Genomic DNA, 19,273 nt, shown 5'->3' with positions numbered 1-19,273 from the left:
TCTGTTGCCAATCACCTTAAATCTATGTCCTCTGGTTCTCGACCCTTCTGCTAATGGGAACAGTTTCTCTCTATCTAACTCTGTCCAGGCCCCTCATGATTTTGAACACCTCTATCAAATCTCCTCTCAATCTTCTCTGCTCCAAGGAGAACAACCCCAGCTTCTCCAGTATCAACATAACAGAAGTCCCTCATTCCTGGAATCATTCTCATAAATCTTTTCTGCACCTTCTCTAAGGCCTTCACATCCTTCCTAAAGTGCGGTGCCCAGAATTGGGCACAGTACTCCAGCTGAGGCCGAACCAGTGTTTTATACAGGTTCATCATAATTTCCACACTTTTGTACTCTATACCTCTATTTATGAAGCCCAGGATCCCATAAGCCTTTTTAACTGCTTTCTCAACCTGCCCTGCCACCTTCAACGATTTGTGCACACATACCCCCAGATCTCTCTGTTCATGCACCCCCTTTAGGATTGTACCATTTAGTTTATATTTCCTCTCCTTATTTCTTTCTACCAAAATGTATCACTTCACACTTTTCTACGTTACATTTCATCTGCCACGTGTCCACCCATTTCACCATGTCTTCCTGAAGTCTATCACTCTCCTCCTCATTGTTCACTATACTTCCAAGTTTTGTGCCATCTGCAAATTTTGAAATTGTGCCCTGTACACCCACGTCTCAGCAATTAACATATATCAAGAAAAGCAGTGGTCCTAGAACCGACCCCTGGGGAACACCACTGTATACCTTCCTCCAGTCCAAAAAACAACCATTCACCAATACTCCCTGTTTCTTGTCACTTAGCCAATTTCGTATCCATGCTGCCACTGTCCCTTTTATTCCACGGGCTTCAACTTTGCTGACAAGTCTATTATGTGGCACTTTGTCGAACGCCTTTTGGAAATCCACGTACACGATGTCAACCGAATTACCCTCATCAACCCTCTCTGTTACCTCATCAAAAAGTGCTGAGAGTACAAACAGATTGATTCCGTCTGAGATAGTGGCCATGAAGGAAATGGAATAGGTGGCAAGGGTATGAAATTTGTGACAGGGACCATAGACAATGGCTTCAGTCTTCTCAATGTTTAACTGGAAGCAATAACAGCTTATCCAAAACTGGATATCAGACTAGCATTCTGACAACACAGGCTGTTTTGTGAGGGGTCAAGAGAAATGATGGAGAGGTAGAGCTGTGTGTCATTAGCATATATATGGAAGCTGGCCCCATTTCTGTGGATGATGTTGTCAAAGGGCAGCATGTAGATGAGGAAGAGGAGGTGAGTTTCAGTCAAAGTTAGGATGTTAGTACAATCATCCACAGTAAGGTAGTGGATGGCAAGAGCTTTGTTCACAAGTTGGACTTTCTGAAGGGAAATGCTAGAAGGGTATTGATTGTTGGTCTACTAGCCGAATCCAAGACGGCAGTGGTGGCTGGGGTGAACAGGACGAGAAAAAGTTATCAAGGTTGGCCCCCGCTGGACACACTGAGCTAGAAGATAAGCAAGAGAGGACGATGAGGCAGCTTAGATTGCTGCTTGTAAGGAGACAACAACAGGAGCCTTATTGGCCCATTCCAGAATGGCAAGAGGCAAAGAGAATAGCTGTGTGCTTATCCAAGGGGGAAATTCAAGCCTGCAAGGGCGGTTGGAGTTGGAGTGATGGGTTAAAGTAGAGATTGGGGGGGTTGGTGAAAGTACCTAAGAGGGGAGAAATGAAAGGTGCTATGACTGGGTGACAGGAAGAGGCGAAGACAGGAGAAAAGAGCTCGTCGAGGCCACGCAAAAAAAAAAGAGATATAAGCAATTGTGTCTGATCTGGAGAGGCAGCCAAAATGAATGGGCACAGAGGGAATTTAAGAGCATCAGTAGGGTAACTTTCTGGTTCAAAGGGGTCTAATTATTTGCCTACCTTTTTAGCATATAAATTTTGATTAGCAAATTAATTTCGTCAAGAAAAGAAAGAACTTGCATTTATATGGCGCCTTTCACGACCTCAGGACGTCCCAAAGTGCTTTACAGCAAATGAAGTACTTTTGAAGTGTAGTCACTGTTGTAATGTAGGACTGCTCATCTTAATTGGCACCATATTTTTTTCCAAAAAAAACAACCGGATAAATCTAGTTTGTAAAATCTAGCAATGCTATTCCCCAGTTTTGGTTATTACCTTTTTTATTTATGTATTACCAAACACCTGAATGTGTTATCTTCCAATCGACGCTATATGCGCTACTGATAGAGGGTGCTTAAAAAAAGAATTACACATAATAAATGATAAAAAAAGAGGACTTTCCTACATTACAACAGTGACTACACTTCAAATCTGTGCTGCGGAAGTCTGCCTTGTTGAATTGGATGTTCCCTTAAAATATTTTGGTTGCTTTTTGTGTTTCCTGCTATCAAGATTTTTAGAAAAGTTGCTGAATTTATAAATTGTAGATAACCAAAGTTTTTCTCAACTAATAATAGCCATAATCATGCTAGCCAGGATCCACATGTTATACAGACATAGGCGAAGATCTCTGGTTAATCAGATGTTTATGGCGAGGGTTAAGTAGCTACAGCCACTTGGTAGTAGTGATTATTTTTATGGCACTGGAAACATGGTTTTACCATTGCAGGATAAATACTGAATCACAGTACACTTCAAAATGCTGGATAATGCATCAAAATTGGTCAAAAATCAAAATTTTCTGCAGGGAGCATGCCACCAGAATCCCCTAACAGGTTTTGCACTATTAAAGTTCACTTCCCCCTTCAAAAGTTTCTAAACCCACTGCTGCAAAAATTTTATTTTTTCCCCTACATTAGAACTGATTGCAGATGTGAACACAAAACCCTAATAAGCCATCCTGAGATCAAATATAATATAAAGAAATGCAACTTGTTATTCAGATATTTTTCAGTTGTCTGTTATTTTTTGGCCAAATCTTCCCAGAAAAATAACAGCGGATTCACAACGCACACCATTATTAATGCACAAATCAGCCAGCAAGTTCAGGGGAAGAAGAGAAAGGGCGTGCATTGCGAATGTCCAGAACGTGCGGGTTGATTTCTCCGCCATTTGCTTTGCACAAATGGCATCTCGCCCTTAGCGTTCCCGTTATTTTTAAGAACTTACTGGATTTGCCCATTAAAATCGCCACAGAAAGTTAGGGATCATAATTAACAGTCTAAGTACCCTTTTAACAATGTGATAATGCAACGCCAATCAATCTCTATGGCCATAAAGGGAACAATTTAAACTGTTGAGTCTCATTTCTGCATGTAATAAATTCATCTTAGAGATTTAAAATATTTCAATTTTTTTTTTTAAATGCTTACTTTTCCTTTCTGTCTTTCTTACTTCAATCTTTCTTTCCCTCTTTATTTCTCATTCTGTACCTGACTTGAATCTAATTCACCCTTGTTTGCCGCCGTTCCTCTGTTTCTTTCTCAATCCTTAAATCTCATTGGTTAAGGAGATACTCTGTTGGTCCTGGAGTGAAATTAGGAAACACTTCTCCTCGGGAGTGAAATTAGGAAACACTTCTCCTCGGGAGTGAAATTAGGAAACACTTCTCCTCGGGAGTGAAATTAGGAAACACTTCTCCTCGGGAGTGAAATTAGGAAACACTTCTCCTCAGGAGTGAAATTAGGAAACACTTCTCCTCGGGAGTGAAACTAGGAAACACTTCTCCTCGGGAGTGAAACTAGGAAACACTTCTCCCTCGGGAGTGAAATTAGGAAACACTTCTCCTCGGGAGTGAAATTAGGGAACACTTCTCCTCGGGAGTGAAATTAGGAAACACTTCTCAGGAGTGAAACTAGGAAACACTTCTCCCTCGGGAGTGAAATTAGGAAACACTTCTCCTCGGGAGTGAAACTAGGAAACACTTCTCCCTCGGGAGTGAAATTAGGAAACACTTCTCCTCGGGAGTGAAATTAGGAAACACTTCTCCTCGGGAGTGAAATTAGGAAACACTTCTCCTCGGGAGTGAAATTAGGAAACACTTCTCCTCGGGAGTGAAATTAGGAAACACTTCTCCTCGGGAGTGAAATTAGGAAACACTTCTCCTCAGGAGTGAAACTAGGAAACACTTCTCCCTCGGGAGTGAAATTAGGAAACACTTCTCCTCGGGAGTGAAACTAGGAAACACTTCTCCCTCGGGAGTGAAATTAGGAAACACTTCTCCTCGGGAGTGAAATTAGGAAACACTTCTCCTCGGGAGTGAAATTAGGAAACACTTCTCCTCGGGAGTGAAATTAGGAAACACTTCTACACACAAAGGGTGGTAAAAGTTTGGAACTCTCTTCCACAAACGGCAATTGATGTTAGATCAATTGTTAATTTTAAATCGGAGATTGATCGTTTCTGTTAACCAAAGGTATTACGGGATATGGGCCAAAGGATATGGAGTTAGGTCGCAGATCAGCCATGATCTCATTGAATGGCAGAACAGGCTCGAGGGGCTGAATGGCCTACTCCTGTTCCCATGGTCCCGTCGCTTGCTAAGGTCCCAGATGCCCCATTGCCCTCGCACCCTAATCCCGTTGCCATTATCAGCTCACACTTCTAGCAAGTTATAGCGCAAATTATATTCGAACTGATGGGTACAAGAACATGTCTAACTAACGGCACACGTCGCGAGATGCCCCACTCCTGCAAGATTTGGCCCATCAGCTTTTTTAGAGCTGTGTCAGCTTTTCCAATCTTTTTATGTTGGCATGTAAGTGTGTAGTGAGGTTAAGCACTTTATTTCTGTCATGTATTTTTTTATTTTTGTAATTTTTCCCTGAGTAAGTTATCCATAGTTTTTTCAGACCATCTTGTATAATACAACAGCATTGACTGACACCTGTTGATGGTGACCTGCCTGGTAGGAAGCAGCTTGGAAGTGGAGCAGGGGCAGAACTAAATGAGGGAAGAAAAATATCTAAATAATAGAGGATTAAATAAAGGCATTGGTGCATCTTTGTTGATTTCTGTACAAATGCGTACGTAACGGTATCAGATAACAAGTTGACAATAGGCCAGAAGATATTGCAGAAAACAGTGCATTGCTGATTTCGCTTTTTAAGTTCAGTCTTCACTTCCTGTTTTAACAGCGAGCTGCCTCATCGCTCATGGCATCTAATGTGCAGTCCTTTCAGAGAAGGTCCATGCTACATTTGGCAGACAGTGGGATTGGTGAGAATGATCGGAGCACCACTACATCACCTTCAAACGGAGTAAACACAAGGAGAGCAGCAACTCTGTATAATCAGTTTTCTTCAAAGGATGTGGAGAACAGGTGTGGTAGTATTTTAATCTTTTTTTATATTTGTTTATGGGATGTGGGCGTCGCTGGCAATGCCAGCATTTATTGCCCATCCTTAATTGCCCTTGAGAAGGTGGTGGTGTGCCGTCTTCTTGAACCGCTGCAGTCTGTGTGGTGAAGGTACTCACACAGTGCTGTTAGGTAGGGAGTTCCAGGATTTTGACCCAGCGACGATGAAGGAACCGTGATATACTTCTAAGTCAGGATGGTGTGTGACTTGGAGGGGAACTTGCAGGTGGTGGTGTTCCCATGCGCCTGCTGCCCTTGTCCTTCTAGGTGGGAGAGGTCGCGGGTTTGGGAGGTGCTGCCCAAGAAGCCTTGGCAAGTTGCTGCAGTGCATCTTGTAGATGGTACACACTCCAAACACGGTACGCCAGTGGTGGAGGGAGTGAATGTTTAAGGTGGTGGATGGGGTGCCAATCAAGCGGGCTGCTTTGTCCTGGATGGTGTTGAGCTTCTTGAATGTTGTTGGAGCTGCACTCATCCGGGCAAGTGGAGAGTATTCCATCACACTCCTAACTTGTGCCTTGTAGATGGTAGAAAGGCTTTGGGGAGTCAAGAGGTGAGACACTCATCGCAGAATACCTAGCCTCTGACCTGCTCTTGTTACCACAGTATTTATGTGGCTGGTCCAGTTAAGTTTCTGGTCAATGGTGACCCCCAGGATGTTGATGGCGGGGGATTCGGCAATGGTAATGCCATTGAATGTCATGGGGCGGTGGTTAGACTCTCGCTTGTTGAAGATAATCATTGCCTGGCACTTCTGTGATGCGAATGTTACCTGCCACTTATCAGCCCAAGCCTGAACATCGCTCGGGTCTTGTTGCATGCGGGCATGGACTGCTTCATTATCTGAGGAGTTGTGAATGGCGCTGAACACTGTGCAGTCATCAGCAAACATCCCCATTTCTGACCTTATGTTGGAGGGAAAGTCATTGATGAAGCAGCTGAAGATGGTTGGGCCTAGGACACTGCCCTGAGGAACTCCTGCAGCGATGTCCTGGGGCTGTGATGATTGACCTTCAACCACCACAACCATCTTCCTTTGTGCTAGATATGACTCCAGCTAGTGGAGCGTTTTCCCCCTGATTCCCATTGACTTCAATTTTACTAGGACTGTTTGATGCCACACTCAGTCAAATGCTGCCTTGATGTCAAGGGCAGTCACTCTCGCCTCACCTCAGGAATTCAGCTCCTTTGTCCATGTTTGGACCAAGGCTGTAATGAGGTTGGGAGTCGAGTGGTCTTGGCGGAACCCAAACTAGGCATCAGTGAGCAGGTTATTGGTGAGTAAGTGCTGCTTGATAGCACTGACGATGACACCTTCCATCACTTTGCTGATGATTGAAAGTAGACTGATGGGATGATAATTGGCTGGGTTGGATTTGTCCTGCTTTTTGTGGACAGGATATACCTGGGCAGTTTTCCACATTGTTGGATAGATGCCAGTGTTGTAGCATGCTGCTTCCGCTTTTTAGCATGTACGTAGTCCTGTGTTGCAGCTTCCCCAGGTTGGCACCTCATTTTTAGGTATGCCTGGTGCTGCTCCTGGCATGCTCTTCTACACTCCTTATTGAACCAAGGTTGGTCCCCTGGCTTGATGATAATGGTAGAGTGAGGGATATGCCAGGCCATGAGGTTACAGATTGTGGTGGAATACAATTCTGCTGCTGCTGATGGCCCACAGCGCCTCATGGATGCCCAATTTTGAGCTGCTAGATCTGTTCTGAATCTATCCCATTTAGCACGGTGGTAGTGCCACACAACACGATGGAGGGTGTCCTCAGTGTGAAGCCGGAACTTTGTCTTAACAATGACTGTGCAGTGGTCACTGCTACCGATACAGGTAGACTATCCCTTATCCACAATTCCGAAATTCGAAAACCTCTGAAAACCGAAAGTTTTTTCGTGGAGCGTAACTAGAGTATTTATGGTCTATATTTATCCCACTATTTAATTTACCAAATTATTACTGTACAAATAAACTGTAATACTATTTATAGTCTTTATTTATCCCACTCAGTGTGAATATTCATAAGGTTCGCTGCAGAAATATGAATGTGTTTGCTTACGGGGTGCTGCCCAGACCCCCGCTAGGGTGTTACATACTGATTCTGAATACCATTCTGAAATCCGAAAAACATCTGGTCCCAAGGGTTTCGGATAAGGGATAGTGCACCTGTACTGTAATGGACAGATGCATCTGTAACGGGTAGATTGGTGAGGACGAGGTCAAGTAGGTTTTTCCCTCATGTTGGTTCTCTCACCACCTGTTGCAGGCCCAGACTGGCAGCTATGTCCTTCAGGGCTCTGCCAGCTCAGTCAGTAGTAGTGCTACCGAGCCACTCTTGGTGATGGACATTGAAGTTCCCCACCCAGAGTACATTCTGTGCCCTTGCTACTCTCAGTGCTTTTTCCAAGTGGTGTTTAACATGGAGGAATACTGATTCATCAGCTGAGGGAGGGCGGTAGGTGGTAATCAGCAGGAGGCTTCTTTGCCCATGCTTGACCTGAAGCCATGAGACTTCATGGAGTCCGGAGTCAACTCCCAGGGCCACTCCTTCCCGACTTTCTACCACTGTGCTGCTATCCCTGGTGGGACAGGACATACCCAGGGAAGGTGATGGAGGAGTTTGGGACATTGGCTGAAAGGTATGATTCTGTGAGTATGACTGTTGCTTGACTAGCCTGTGGGACAGCTCTCCCAATTTTGGCACAAGTCCCCAGATGTTGGTGAGGAGGACTTTGCAGGGTCGACTGGGCTGGGTGTGCCGTTTGTAGTCAGTGCCGAGGTCGATGCCGGGTGGTCCGTCTGGTTTCATTCTTTTGTATTTCGTAGCGGTTTGTTACAACTGAGTGGTTTGCTAGGCCATTTTAGAGGGCAGTTAAGAGTCAACCACATTGCTGTGGGTCTGGAGTCACATATAGGCTAGGTAAGGTTGGCAGATTTCCTTCCCTAAAGGACATTAGTGAAGCAGATGGGTTTTTACGACAGTCCAATAGTTTCATGGTTAGCATTACTGATACTAGCTTTTTAATTCCAGATTTATTTAATTAACTGAATTTAAATTCCCCAGCTGCCATGATGGGATTTGAACTCACGTCTCTGGATCATTAGCCCAGGCCTCTGGATTACTAGCCCAGTGACATTACTACTACGCTACTGTTCCCTCTGAATCTAATGTATATAAGTAAGAGTCTTAGATATCTCTGACAACATCTGGTAGTTTGTTATAAGTACAAGATATAAAATGTCAATCAGAGGGAAGCTGATTTGAAGAATATGTCTTTACTATGGAAATACAGAAATGCTTTTTAAACTGCAACCTTTTAAATTACTTCTTTAAAAAACACACAACCAAATTTCTGCAATCTTTGAGTCATTTTTATTTCCATTTTTGTAGATCGTTTGAAGGTGTGCTTTACAAGAGAGGTGCTTTACTGAAAGGATGGAAACCTCGATGGTTTGTTCTAGATATAACTAAACACCAGGTACATATTTCTGTTGAGCATTTTAACACTTGATGTGAATACAATTTAGGCAAGTTGATGTACCAGAACATCTTAACCATTCATATCTATAACTGGAAATTATGCATTTAAAGATTGATTCTGGGTTTTATTTTACATTACTTAAGCTACAGATATAGCATTGTGTATGTGTTATATGTCTTGTTGGGATCATGACTCTTGAACTCAACTTCAGCTTATTGTACAACAGTTTTATTGGCAGTGTAATTGAGTATTATAACAGCAACTTAATATAACTGTTCTTCCCATCTGATTCATTCACCTAAACTTCTAGTTGCGGTACTATGACACTGGCGAAGATACAAACCCCAGAGGCTTCATAGACCTGGCTGAGGTTGAGTCAGTTATTCCAGCATCATCAACATTAGGTGCACCTAAGCATTCAAACGATAGAGCGTTCTTTGATGTAAGTTTTTCTCTGTCCCCTTAATTAGATTGTTCTAGTAATAAAGGCAACATATGACCATCTCCCTGGGACCAGGCCATGCAGTTGGGGCAAATATTCTTGCTTTTTAATCTAATAGGAATGTAATGATCAGTGGAAAAAATAATTAGTCATTTTAACATATATATATATCTCCTCCTGTAATACACGGGGTTTCCCTGTAGCTTTAGTACATGACTTCTTTTTGACTGATCTAACTTGAAATCCATTCTGAACTGTCGTATGTACTTTGTTGCTGCTTTGCAGAGTTTTACCAATGTTGGCTAGGGCATCTGAAAAAGCAAAGTAAAACTGTCAAACTCTATGTGTACAAGCATATTTTACTGCTGATCAACCAAAAAATGATATTCACACTAACTATTGTTATGGTTATGCACCAGACTAGCCTAAGCAGGATAGTATTGATGCAGAGGGCTAACATAAAAGACTAAGACAACAGAAATTAATTATCTATGGAAGTCAAGGTTTTTTTTCCATTTAATTTTTAAAAATTAAGTAATTATAGTTCTGGTTCGTGCTGCAGCATGTCAGCCCTTAGTGTTGGTGTTATGAACAAATAAATCACAAACATGTGATTGATAATCAAATAATCTCATCTGAAATGAGAGAGTAGATATACTTGTGGAAGCAACGAATCGCTATGCTGAAATGTCCTTCCTGATCCCCAGATTTAACCCCAATAGATTAGTTATGGAAGTCAGCATCAATCCAGCAACTGTGGCAAATGGAGGTTGGTTGATTCCATGCATAGGATACCACAGACTGTGCTCAAGCAAGACAAAGGATCACAATATTAATTGTGAAAAGACTTTAGGAAATAACTAAACAATTTTTATAACATGTAGGAAATATTAAGTGTGCACCAGTAAATAATGTTACATGGATTGCTCGATTAATACAGTAAAATGGATCACTGCCCATTACCACAGTTGTAGATTTCCTGAGATGTTATACAAGGAATTCAAATTTCTGAAAATTCTTCAAACATCAATAAAAGTTGGACAAGAGATCCTCTAGTTCTCTTAATCATACAGATACATCCACATAGCTGTCAAAATAATACGACAGACATGGCAAACATTAAAAGAGTTGTATCCAAGCAAAAAATGTAATTGTGTGTGATGCACTATCAATTGCTACAAAAGACTGGAGATTGAGAAAGTAATAAACAGGCTTTTATTACCAAAGAACAGAGCATGCCTCTTGTGGTTGCCTGGTATCCAAAAGGGCTGGAGGCTTCTGAGCAGCGACCTTTATACCCAGCCATGAGGGTGGAGCCAGGGGCGGAGTCAGCTGAGGCATGCACAGACAAGTACAACAATATGCAAGAGTGAACAACAGTACTAACAGTGAACAACAATACTAACAACAGTGGTTTACCACAGTGTGTTTAAAAAATACGTTGTAAACTTTAATAATATTGCAGCACATTCTCAAAACTGTATAGTTATGAAATACTACACTAGCAACACTGTGTTAGCCAATTTCAGTGTACTATAAGGAGGCGTTTACTTCATTTAATCACAATTGATCCAATCAGTTGAGTTTAACTCCAAATGAAATGGCCCATAACTCCTGTTAAACTCCTCGTTCTACTTCTCTAAAGTTACACTGAATTGACAGGACAGAAACAGGCCATTTGGCCCAACTGGTTTATGTTGGTGTTTCTACTCCACACAAGCCTCCTTCCCACTCTAATTACTTCTTCCTACCCTGCCTCCAAATCCCTCTATTGCCTCCTCCCTCATGTATGGCATCAAGTCTCACCTTAAATGCATCAATGCCATCTGGTTCAACCACATGTAGCAGCAAGTTCCACATTCTCACCACTCTCTGTATAATGAAATTCCTCTTTAATTCTTTATTTGATCTGTTCATGGCTATCTTACATTTATGCCCCCTTATTCTGGACTCTCACCACAAGTAGAAACAGTTTCTCCACCTCCACCCTGTCAAACCCCTTCATAATTTTAAATAACTCTTAGCAGGACTCCTGTTAGTCTTCTCTTTTCCAGAGGAAAGAGCTCCAGCCAGCCTGATAGTTGCATCCTCTCAATTCTTGTACTATCCTTGTAATTTCTACAGTCCTTCAATACCCTTTTTTGTAGTATGAAGACCAGAAATGCACACAGTACTCCAAGTGCAGTCGAACTGAGGTTCTAACATTACCTCCCTGTTTTTCTATCCTATTCCTCTAGAAATAAACCCCAGTACTTTTATGGCTCCTTATCAACTTGTGTTGCTGTTTTAAATGATTTATATATCTGTACTCTCAGATCTCTTTGCTCCTCTACCCTATTTATTTTCTTACCTTCCAAGGAATAAGTGGCCTCCTTATTCCTCCTACCAAAATAAACCACCTCACACTTGGTTGTATTGAATTTCACTGCCCTTTATCCACCCACTCTACAAGCCTGTTTATATATTCCTGTATTTTGGTGCAGTCCAGTTTGGTATCATCTTAATTCCTACCCTCTGTTTCGTTGCCATCTTTCAATCCATTCTGCTACAGTACCTGGCCCCCGACCTCGCATGTCTTGACTTTTGCCATGAGTCTCTTATGTGGCATCTTATCCTTTTGTAAATTCTTATCCTTCTGTAGGTCCATGTGTATATACCACATCAACTCTCTTACCCTTGTCTACTCGTTCTGTTATTTCTTCACAGAAGTCAATAAGATTGGTTAAAAACATGACCATCCTTTTCAAAAGCCATGCTATTTTTTTATTTTATTCTGCATCTCTAGATATTTTGTTAGCTGATCTTTTAGCAAAGATTCTAGTATAATTCCTACCACTGATATTAAACTAACTGGTCTATATTCCTTGGATTATATTTTCTTTTTGAAGATGGGAATTACATTTTCTGTTCGCCACTACTCTGGCACTATTTTTTCAAATGAATTTTTATATATGTATATTAATACATCTGCTATCACCTCCCTAGTTTTTTTGAGTATCCACGGGTGTAATCCATCTGGGCCTGATGTTTTGTCCTCAAGTTTTGTTAATTTGTCTAGTATCTCACTTCTTTCTATCTTAACTGTTGTAGTATCACTCCTGACTTCTACTTTTGGAATTTCCTCTTTGTTAGCCTCTGAAGCAAGGTTATCTAATCAGTATCTGTCATAGGGAAGATGTTAGAAGCTATTATTAAAGATGTTATAGCAGGGCACTTCGAAAAGTTCAAAGTAATCAGACAGAGTCAACATGGTTTTGTGCAAGGGAAATGATGTTTAACCAATTTATTGGAGTTCTTTGAGGAAGTAACATGTGCTGTGGATAAAGGGGAACCGGTGGATGTACTGTACTTAGATTTCCAGAAGGCATTTGATAAGGTGCCACATCAAAGGTTATTGTGGAAAATAAAAGCTCATGGTGTAGGGGGTAACATATTGGCATGGATAGAAGATTGGTTAGCTAACAGGAAACAGAGAGTAGGCATAAATGGGTCATTTTCTGATTGGCAAGATGTAACGAGTGGTGTGCCACAGGGATCAGTGCTGGGGCCTCAGCTTTTTACAATTTATATAAATGACTTGGATGAAGGGACCGAAGGTATGGTTGCTAAATTTGCTGATGACACAAAGATAGGTAGGAAAGTAAATTGTGAAGAGGACATAAGGAGGCTACAAAGGGATATAGATAGGTTAAGTGAGTGGGCAAAGATCTGGCAAGTGGAGTATAATGTGGGAAAATGTGAAGTTGTCCATTTTGGCAGGAAGAATAAAAAAGAAGCATATTATCTAAATGGTGAGAGATTGCAGAGCTCTGAGATGCAGAGGGATCTGGGTGTGCTAGTGCATGAATTGCAAAAGGTTACAATGCAGGCACAGCAAGTAATTAGGAAAGCTAACAGAATGTTATTGTTTATTGCGAGGGGAATTGAATACAAAAGTAGGGAGGCTATGCTTCAGTTATACAGGTCATTGGTGAGACCACATCTGGAGTACTGTGTACAGTATTGATCTTATTTAAGGAAGGATGTAAATGCGTTGGAAGCAGTTCAGAGAAGGTTTACTAGACTAATACCTGGAATGGGCGGGTTGTCTTATGAGGAAAGGTTGGACAGGCTAGGCTTGTATCCGCTGGAGTTTAGAAGAGTAAGAGATGACTTGATTGAAACATATAAGATTCTGAGGGATCTGGACAGGGTGGATGTGGAGAGGATGTTTCCTCTTGTGGGAGAATCTAGAACTAGGGGTCACTGTTTAAAAATAAGGGGTCGCCCATTTAAGACAGATGAGGAGAAATTTTTTCACAGAGGGTCGTGAGTCTTTGGAACTCTCTTTCTCAGAGGGCGGTGGAAGCAGAGTCTTTGAATATTTTTAAGGCAGAGGTAGATAGATTCTTGGTAAGCAAGGGGATGAAAAGTTATCGGGGGTAGGCGGGAATGTGGAGTAATCAGATCTGCCATGATCTTATTGAATGGCGGAGCAGGCTCGAAGGGCCGAGTGGCCTACTCCTGCTCCTAATTCGTATGTTCGTATCCCTGCCATTTCAGTATCTGAGAGTTTATCTTGCTCATCCCTTAGTAATCCAATCCTTATCTTAATTCTCCTTTTGTTACTTATGTACCTATAAAGTACTTTACTATTTCTTTCTTTGATATTTTAATTTCATTTCCCTTTGCCTTTCTAATTGTCTTTTTCATCATATTCCCTTTTGCTATCCTCCTTTATTATGTTTGTATATCACATCAAATTTCTCCTCACCTCATGGTTAGTTTGTTAATTTTAATGGAATATATTCCTCCTGAACCCTATTGATCTCTCCCTTAAATTATGCCCACCATTCTTCTACCTGTGTCAATATTTTTCTCCAGTTTACCTTTCTTAGTTCCATCCTCATTGTCTCAGTTGGCTTTTTTCCAATCTATTATGTTGATCTTTGTATTATCCACATCCCCTCAATCATTATCTTAAACATTATTATGTTATGATCACTATTCCCAAGATGTTCTCCCACATTTACTTCTCTTGTTTTCTCCAGTTTATTTCCCATTACTAGGACTAGCAGCACTTCCTCCCTTGTTGGGTTTCTTACATATTGGGTCAGAAGGACTCTGTCCCTATTGCATCTATTTCCTCACTTACAATTGTTGTCTCCAATTTCCCCATTCTGTTGCTGATACTCTTTACATTGCTATACAGGCAATTTAATAAGCTTATATTTTTATTTCTTTATTTCTATCAGATATTTTATCATTACTTCCTATAACCTTTTCTGTTCCCCAAGCATTTGTTATCTTTATCTCTCTTTGTATTCTGACCTTTGCTCTCATCTATTCTTTATGTTTAGGTTACTATTGCATCCACCTGAATTCTCTCTCCCTCCCCTCACCGCTCCCCCCTCTCCCCCTTTACTAGTTTAAAGTCCATTCTACAGTCCAATTTATCCTTACTGCTAGGACCTTGGTCCCAATCCAGTTCCGGTGAAGCCTGTCTCAGTATTAGTACCAGTGTCCCATGAAGTAGAACGCCTCCTTCACACACCAGTCTTTCAGTCACATATCCTGATCTGTTTATCCCTGTTTCAATTAGTGCATGGCCTGGGTAGTAATCTGGAGATTACCACCATCAAGGTGATGCTTTTTAATTTAGCTCTTAGCTCCTGATACTCCCTTAGCAGGACCTCCTCCCTGTTCTCTATTTTGTTGCTTCAGACAACTGGTTCTTCCCCCTTCCCCTTCCAGTCGCTTCAAAATACCCTTATCGAGTAGGTGACATGCCCTCTTGGATTTCTTGATCGTGACTGCAGAGGATACCCTCTATCCACCTGATTATCAAAGCCCATAAGAGTACAACCGTTCTATTCTGCTCCCCCTCGCCCTTGAATTTCTCAGGTGGATGTAACACATCCCATGGTACTATTTCGAAGAAGAGTAGGGAAGTTATCCCCAGTGCCCTGGCCAATATTTATCCCTCAACCAACATAACAAAAACAGATGATCTGGTCATTATCACATTGCTGTTTGTGGGAGCTTGCTGTGCGCAAATTGGCTGCCACGTTTCTGACATTACAACAGTGACTACACTTCAAAAAGTACTTTGTTGGCTATAAAGTGCTTTGAGATGTCCAGTGGTCGTGAAAGGCGCTATATAAATGCAAGTCTTTCTTTCTATCTATCTTTCTTTCTCCTGCTCCACAGTGCCTTGCTTAGTATTCTGGTCATTCTGCGCCTTAGCCTTCCTCCTTATCCCCACAGGTACCAGTTGGACAGGACCAGTTTCTGCCATTCCTTGTTCTCTGCCTCCAATTGGTAGCCCCTATACTGCTGTCTGTCAGTTACGAACTCCTCTTCCTCTACCTGTATCCTATGTGGTGTGACTGTGTTCTGGAGCAAACTATGGCCATAGGACTTTAATCAGCTGTATAACACATTGCTAAAAGTTAACATGACATTAAATGCTCATATCCAGCAAGATCGTTGTTAAATATCTCTTCACAGCTGAAACAGAATTAGATTACATCATCAATATAACATGCATCGCTGAAATCCCGCAAGGATACATAACACTTTGCTGCTGCGAAAAATAAGTTACATCACCTATCTACTATGCACAGCTGAAAAGCCACATAAGTAAACAATGAGAGTAAACAGTGTGCATCTCCAAAAACTGAACAATCCCAGATTGACACTTCAGGTTGTCTATCTAGTTGATAAATCCATTTGAAGCATAGTAGTGTAGATCATAAATCTTTCCTCATTTTAGTTTTTTTTTTAAATGGCTTTCCTGGATCTCAGAATATGCATTGAGGAGAATAGAGTTCTATCATCATTGTAAAGTTCGAGTAAATTAAACATTTCCAACGGGTCTATTTCTTCCGACCAATACTGTACTAACGATGCAAAGTCAAACTGTGTTGCAAAGACTGCTAGAAGCCCATCTGCAGCCAATTCAGGAGTTTCTTGTTGTTTTTGACTGTTGAGAATAAGAAGTAGCTGATGTTTTCCCAGTGGTTGGATTTCATTAAAATTCCTCATACAGGTCACAGATTATTTCAGGTTCTTAACTAGTTTAGTGATGAGAATTTTATTTTTTCTGGGAATATGTATGTAACTATTTTCTGAGAAAGCACACAATTTTAATTCATTATGATTACACATGAGATTTTGCTTTCTAAGTTTCATGAGTAGTGCTAAAATTAATGTCAGTTGCAGTAAAGCATAGTAGTGTAGATCATAAATCTTTTCTCATTTAGTTTTTTTTTTAAATGGCTTTCCCGGATCTCAGAATATGCATTGAGGAGAACAGAGTTCTATCATCATTGTAAAGTATTGCAGACTAAAAGAAATAATGGATAGTATGTGTTTGTTTCCAATTGAATGCAAGCATCGATTATTCCTTCTGATAATAGAAGGGGGAGCCATAATTGGAGTCAAAGCCTATTTTGGCAAAATATTTGTGTGAATTGCAAAACTCAGATGCATTGCCCATGACATTTTTGTACATCTGATGCGTACCCAGCAGTTTGGCTGTAACACATAACTTCACCAAATTAGACAGTGTATTTAGTGTTTTATTTAGTTAATAGTGGCTGGCAGGACTTGAGCATAAATCCAAAGGTCAAATCAGTCAATCAAAACCTATCTTTAGTTTAGTAAACACACGTAGACACACAGTTTACTACTGTTCTTCAGTCACACATTATATCCTTTAGTGTTCACATCTGTTTTTGAAATAAAAATAGTTTTGCAGTTTAAACTAAAAAGCAACCAGTTTATACAAATATCTGCTTCCCCTAATCACATGGTTAAATTGGGATGGCATAAAAATCATGTTTGTAACATAAGTTAACCTTAGAGCTAAAGGTACTTAGAGCTAAAGGTACATAGTTTCTTTGGTGAATCAGATAATTTTATTGAATTGATTTAGGTGGAAAAAGTTCACAACAGCAATTAGTAATTTTAAGATGAATAATGTGATAAAGAAATTCAAGCTTACTGGAATACTATACAAGTTTTGACCTTGTTACCTGATATTTAATAATTTGTACACTTCACCATCCTAGCTCCCAGCCACTTCCTGATCTTGAAGCATATAACATTACTTGTATTACTGTATGCAATCCCAAAAGGCATGTAAACAAAATACAATTCTGAAAACAAATTATTTTTTTAATGTGAATAATTTGAATACTTTTATTTGAATGATGAGACTTTTTTCCTTTTTAATGCAGTTGAAGACCAGTAAACGTGTTTATAACTTCTGTGCACAAGATGTACAGACTGCTCAACAGTGGATGGACAAGATACAGAACTGCATTTCAGATGCCTAACGAGGCGCATTTTAAAAAAGACCAGGTGGGATCACACCAGTCACAGGAGATTAAAGCCCAGCAGCCTCTAAAGTAAATAAACAAGATGAGAAAAGTGTTTAAGGAATACATCAGTCAAGCAGGTGAAAACCACTAATACTTCAGCAAAAGAATCTGGCAAGCAACTTCAGCAAAAGAAACTTACACTGAAATCTTAACACATCATATAGCTCTTTAACAATGTGAAATGTAAACTTCAGCCACTAAAGACCTTAATGTACTGTAATATAGTCACGGATCCTTTGCTTTCACAGTTTTGCATGCAGTTTTTAGTCATTGAAGTCTTAGTCCTGAAATGCTATGGATAGCATGATTTTAGAACTGTCCAAAAATTAATAACTTGTAAAATAACATTAATTTTGTACTCTACTGCATATCAATATCTAAAGCAAAAAAAAATCCCTGTCTGAGCAGTACTCAAAATGCACTACATAAAAAAAGAACTGCATTGGAAAGTTTGCACTCAAACCTGTGAAACAGCCTAGAGTGCAATAACAGTCAAAATGGCCATTAATGATCAAGATCAGTTCTGTTACGGCAGTTTTGTAGAATATGTATATAAATGGACACGTGTTTTTTTTCTGCAAGCTTACCTTGATATTTAAAGAGGTTTTGCACACTAAAATTTAGTAATGTTTTCTTAATTTTTTTTTACAGTTGATACTTTTTTTTAAAAAGGAGTTTTGAAGAATGTTTGTGTTACTGCCCTACTGAAGAATTTATTCCACCTTTTAACACTTTCCTGTTGTTTACTGGAGACTTTTTAAATTTCATGTAGCTTGTGATATGTTTCTGTGGTGTCTTTATAGCATGTTTATATGTTTATTACATTTGTACTTTTGAAAGAGTTGTATATATGGCTTAATTTGGTTATAATTCTCTTCCCTGCATTGTTGGATATAAATGAACCTAATTTTAACCAAGTAATGTTTTAAGGAGCACTAGCAAATTATAAAGTTCATGTAGTAAGTCATATGCATAATGGGACCAAAAGATTTATCATGCACAGCTAAAGTAAAACAAAAAGTGTGCATTTCCTTGTGAGGCTGAATTCTACTAAATTATCCATATTTTCATATCAGCATGAATGGACTGGCAGGCAGTTTCCACCATTCCCACATTATGACTTTGCTAATGATTTTCAAACAGTAGCCTCAATTTGCACATAATCTTGTTTTAATTTTGTGGAGTTTGTATATACCGTACATCTGCTTTGTAAAATACTGATATTGTGTAGTTCTTTGTTGAATTAAATGCAACATCACTAATTTTTTTTCAATCAGTTTTATGTCAATTGCTTTAAGTTTTATGACTTGTTTACACTAAAGTGCTTATAAAACACTGAGTGCTAAATGTGATTTTTGCAAATCTTAATGGAACTAACAGTTTATCCTTTTTTAAGATCAGCAACTGGAACATCTAAAAACTGAAGAGAAAAAGGGTCCTTTATTATCTGGGAGAATCTCATACTTTAGTATGCAAATACTCAAAGCATATATCTATGATCCAGCGTGCTGGAGTGTCCAGGCATGGTGAGAAATTTACTCTTTCGCACTGGTCAGGGGAGAAGCGAAGAGCAAGCCAAGCAAGGAGGTGGAAAATCAGAGTCGCTACCTGGTCACTCTCGCACAATTCCTGACAACTAGCATGCCACGAGAACGGTATTTGGAG

General features: G+C 40.2%; 1 protein-coding gene across 4 annotated transcripts in view; it reads left to right on the top strand.

Annotated features, from left to right (window-relative positions):
* Nucleotides 1–18,881, top strand: part of sbf2 (SET binding factor 2) — a 709,984-nt gene extending 691,103 nt beyond the window's left edge. For all 4 annotated transcript variants that reach the window (XM_086007986.1, XM_086007985.1, XM_086007989.1 and 1 more), the window contains 4 exons: nucleotides 5,094–5,278; nucleotides 8,710–8,797; nucleotides 9,111–9,242; nucleotides 17,465–18,881. In XM_086007986.1, the coding sequence (XP_085864112.1) occupies nucleotides 5,094–5,278; nucleotides 8,710–8,797; nucleotides 9,111–9,242; nucleotides 17,465–17,563 (504 nt within the window). In that variant the 3' untranslated portion in view covers nucleotides 17,564–18,881. The remainder of the gene's footprint in view (nucleotides 1–5,093; nucleotides 5,279–8,709; nucleotides 8,798–9,110; nucleotides 9,243–17,464) is intronic.
* Nucleotides 18,882–19,273: the final 392 nt, after the last annotated feature.

This window comes from Somniosus microcephalus, chromosome 15 (assembly GCF_052327205.1).
Source record: "Somniosus microcephalus isolate GS21.2 chromosome 15, FLI_Smic_1.0, whole genome shotgun sequence".
Classification (NCBI taxonomy): domain Eukaryota; kingdom Metazoa; phylum Chordata; class Chondrichthyes; order Squaliformes; family Somniosidae; genus Somniosus; species Somniosus microcephalus.
This window is presented reverse-complemented; position numbering and strand designations above follow the sequence as displayed.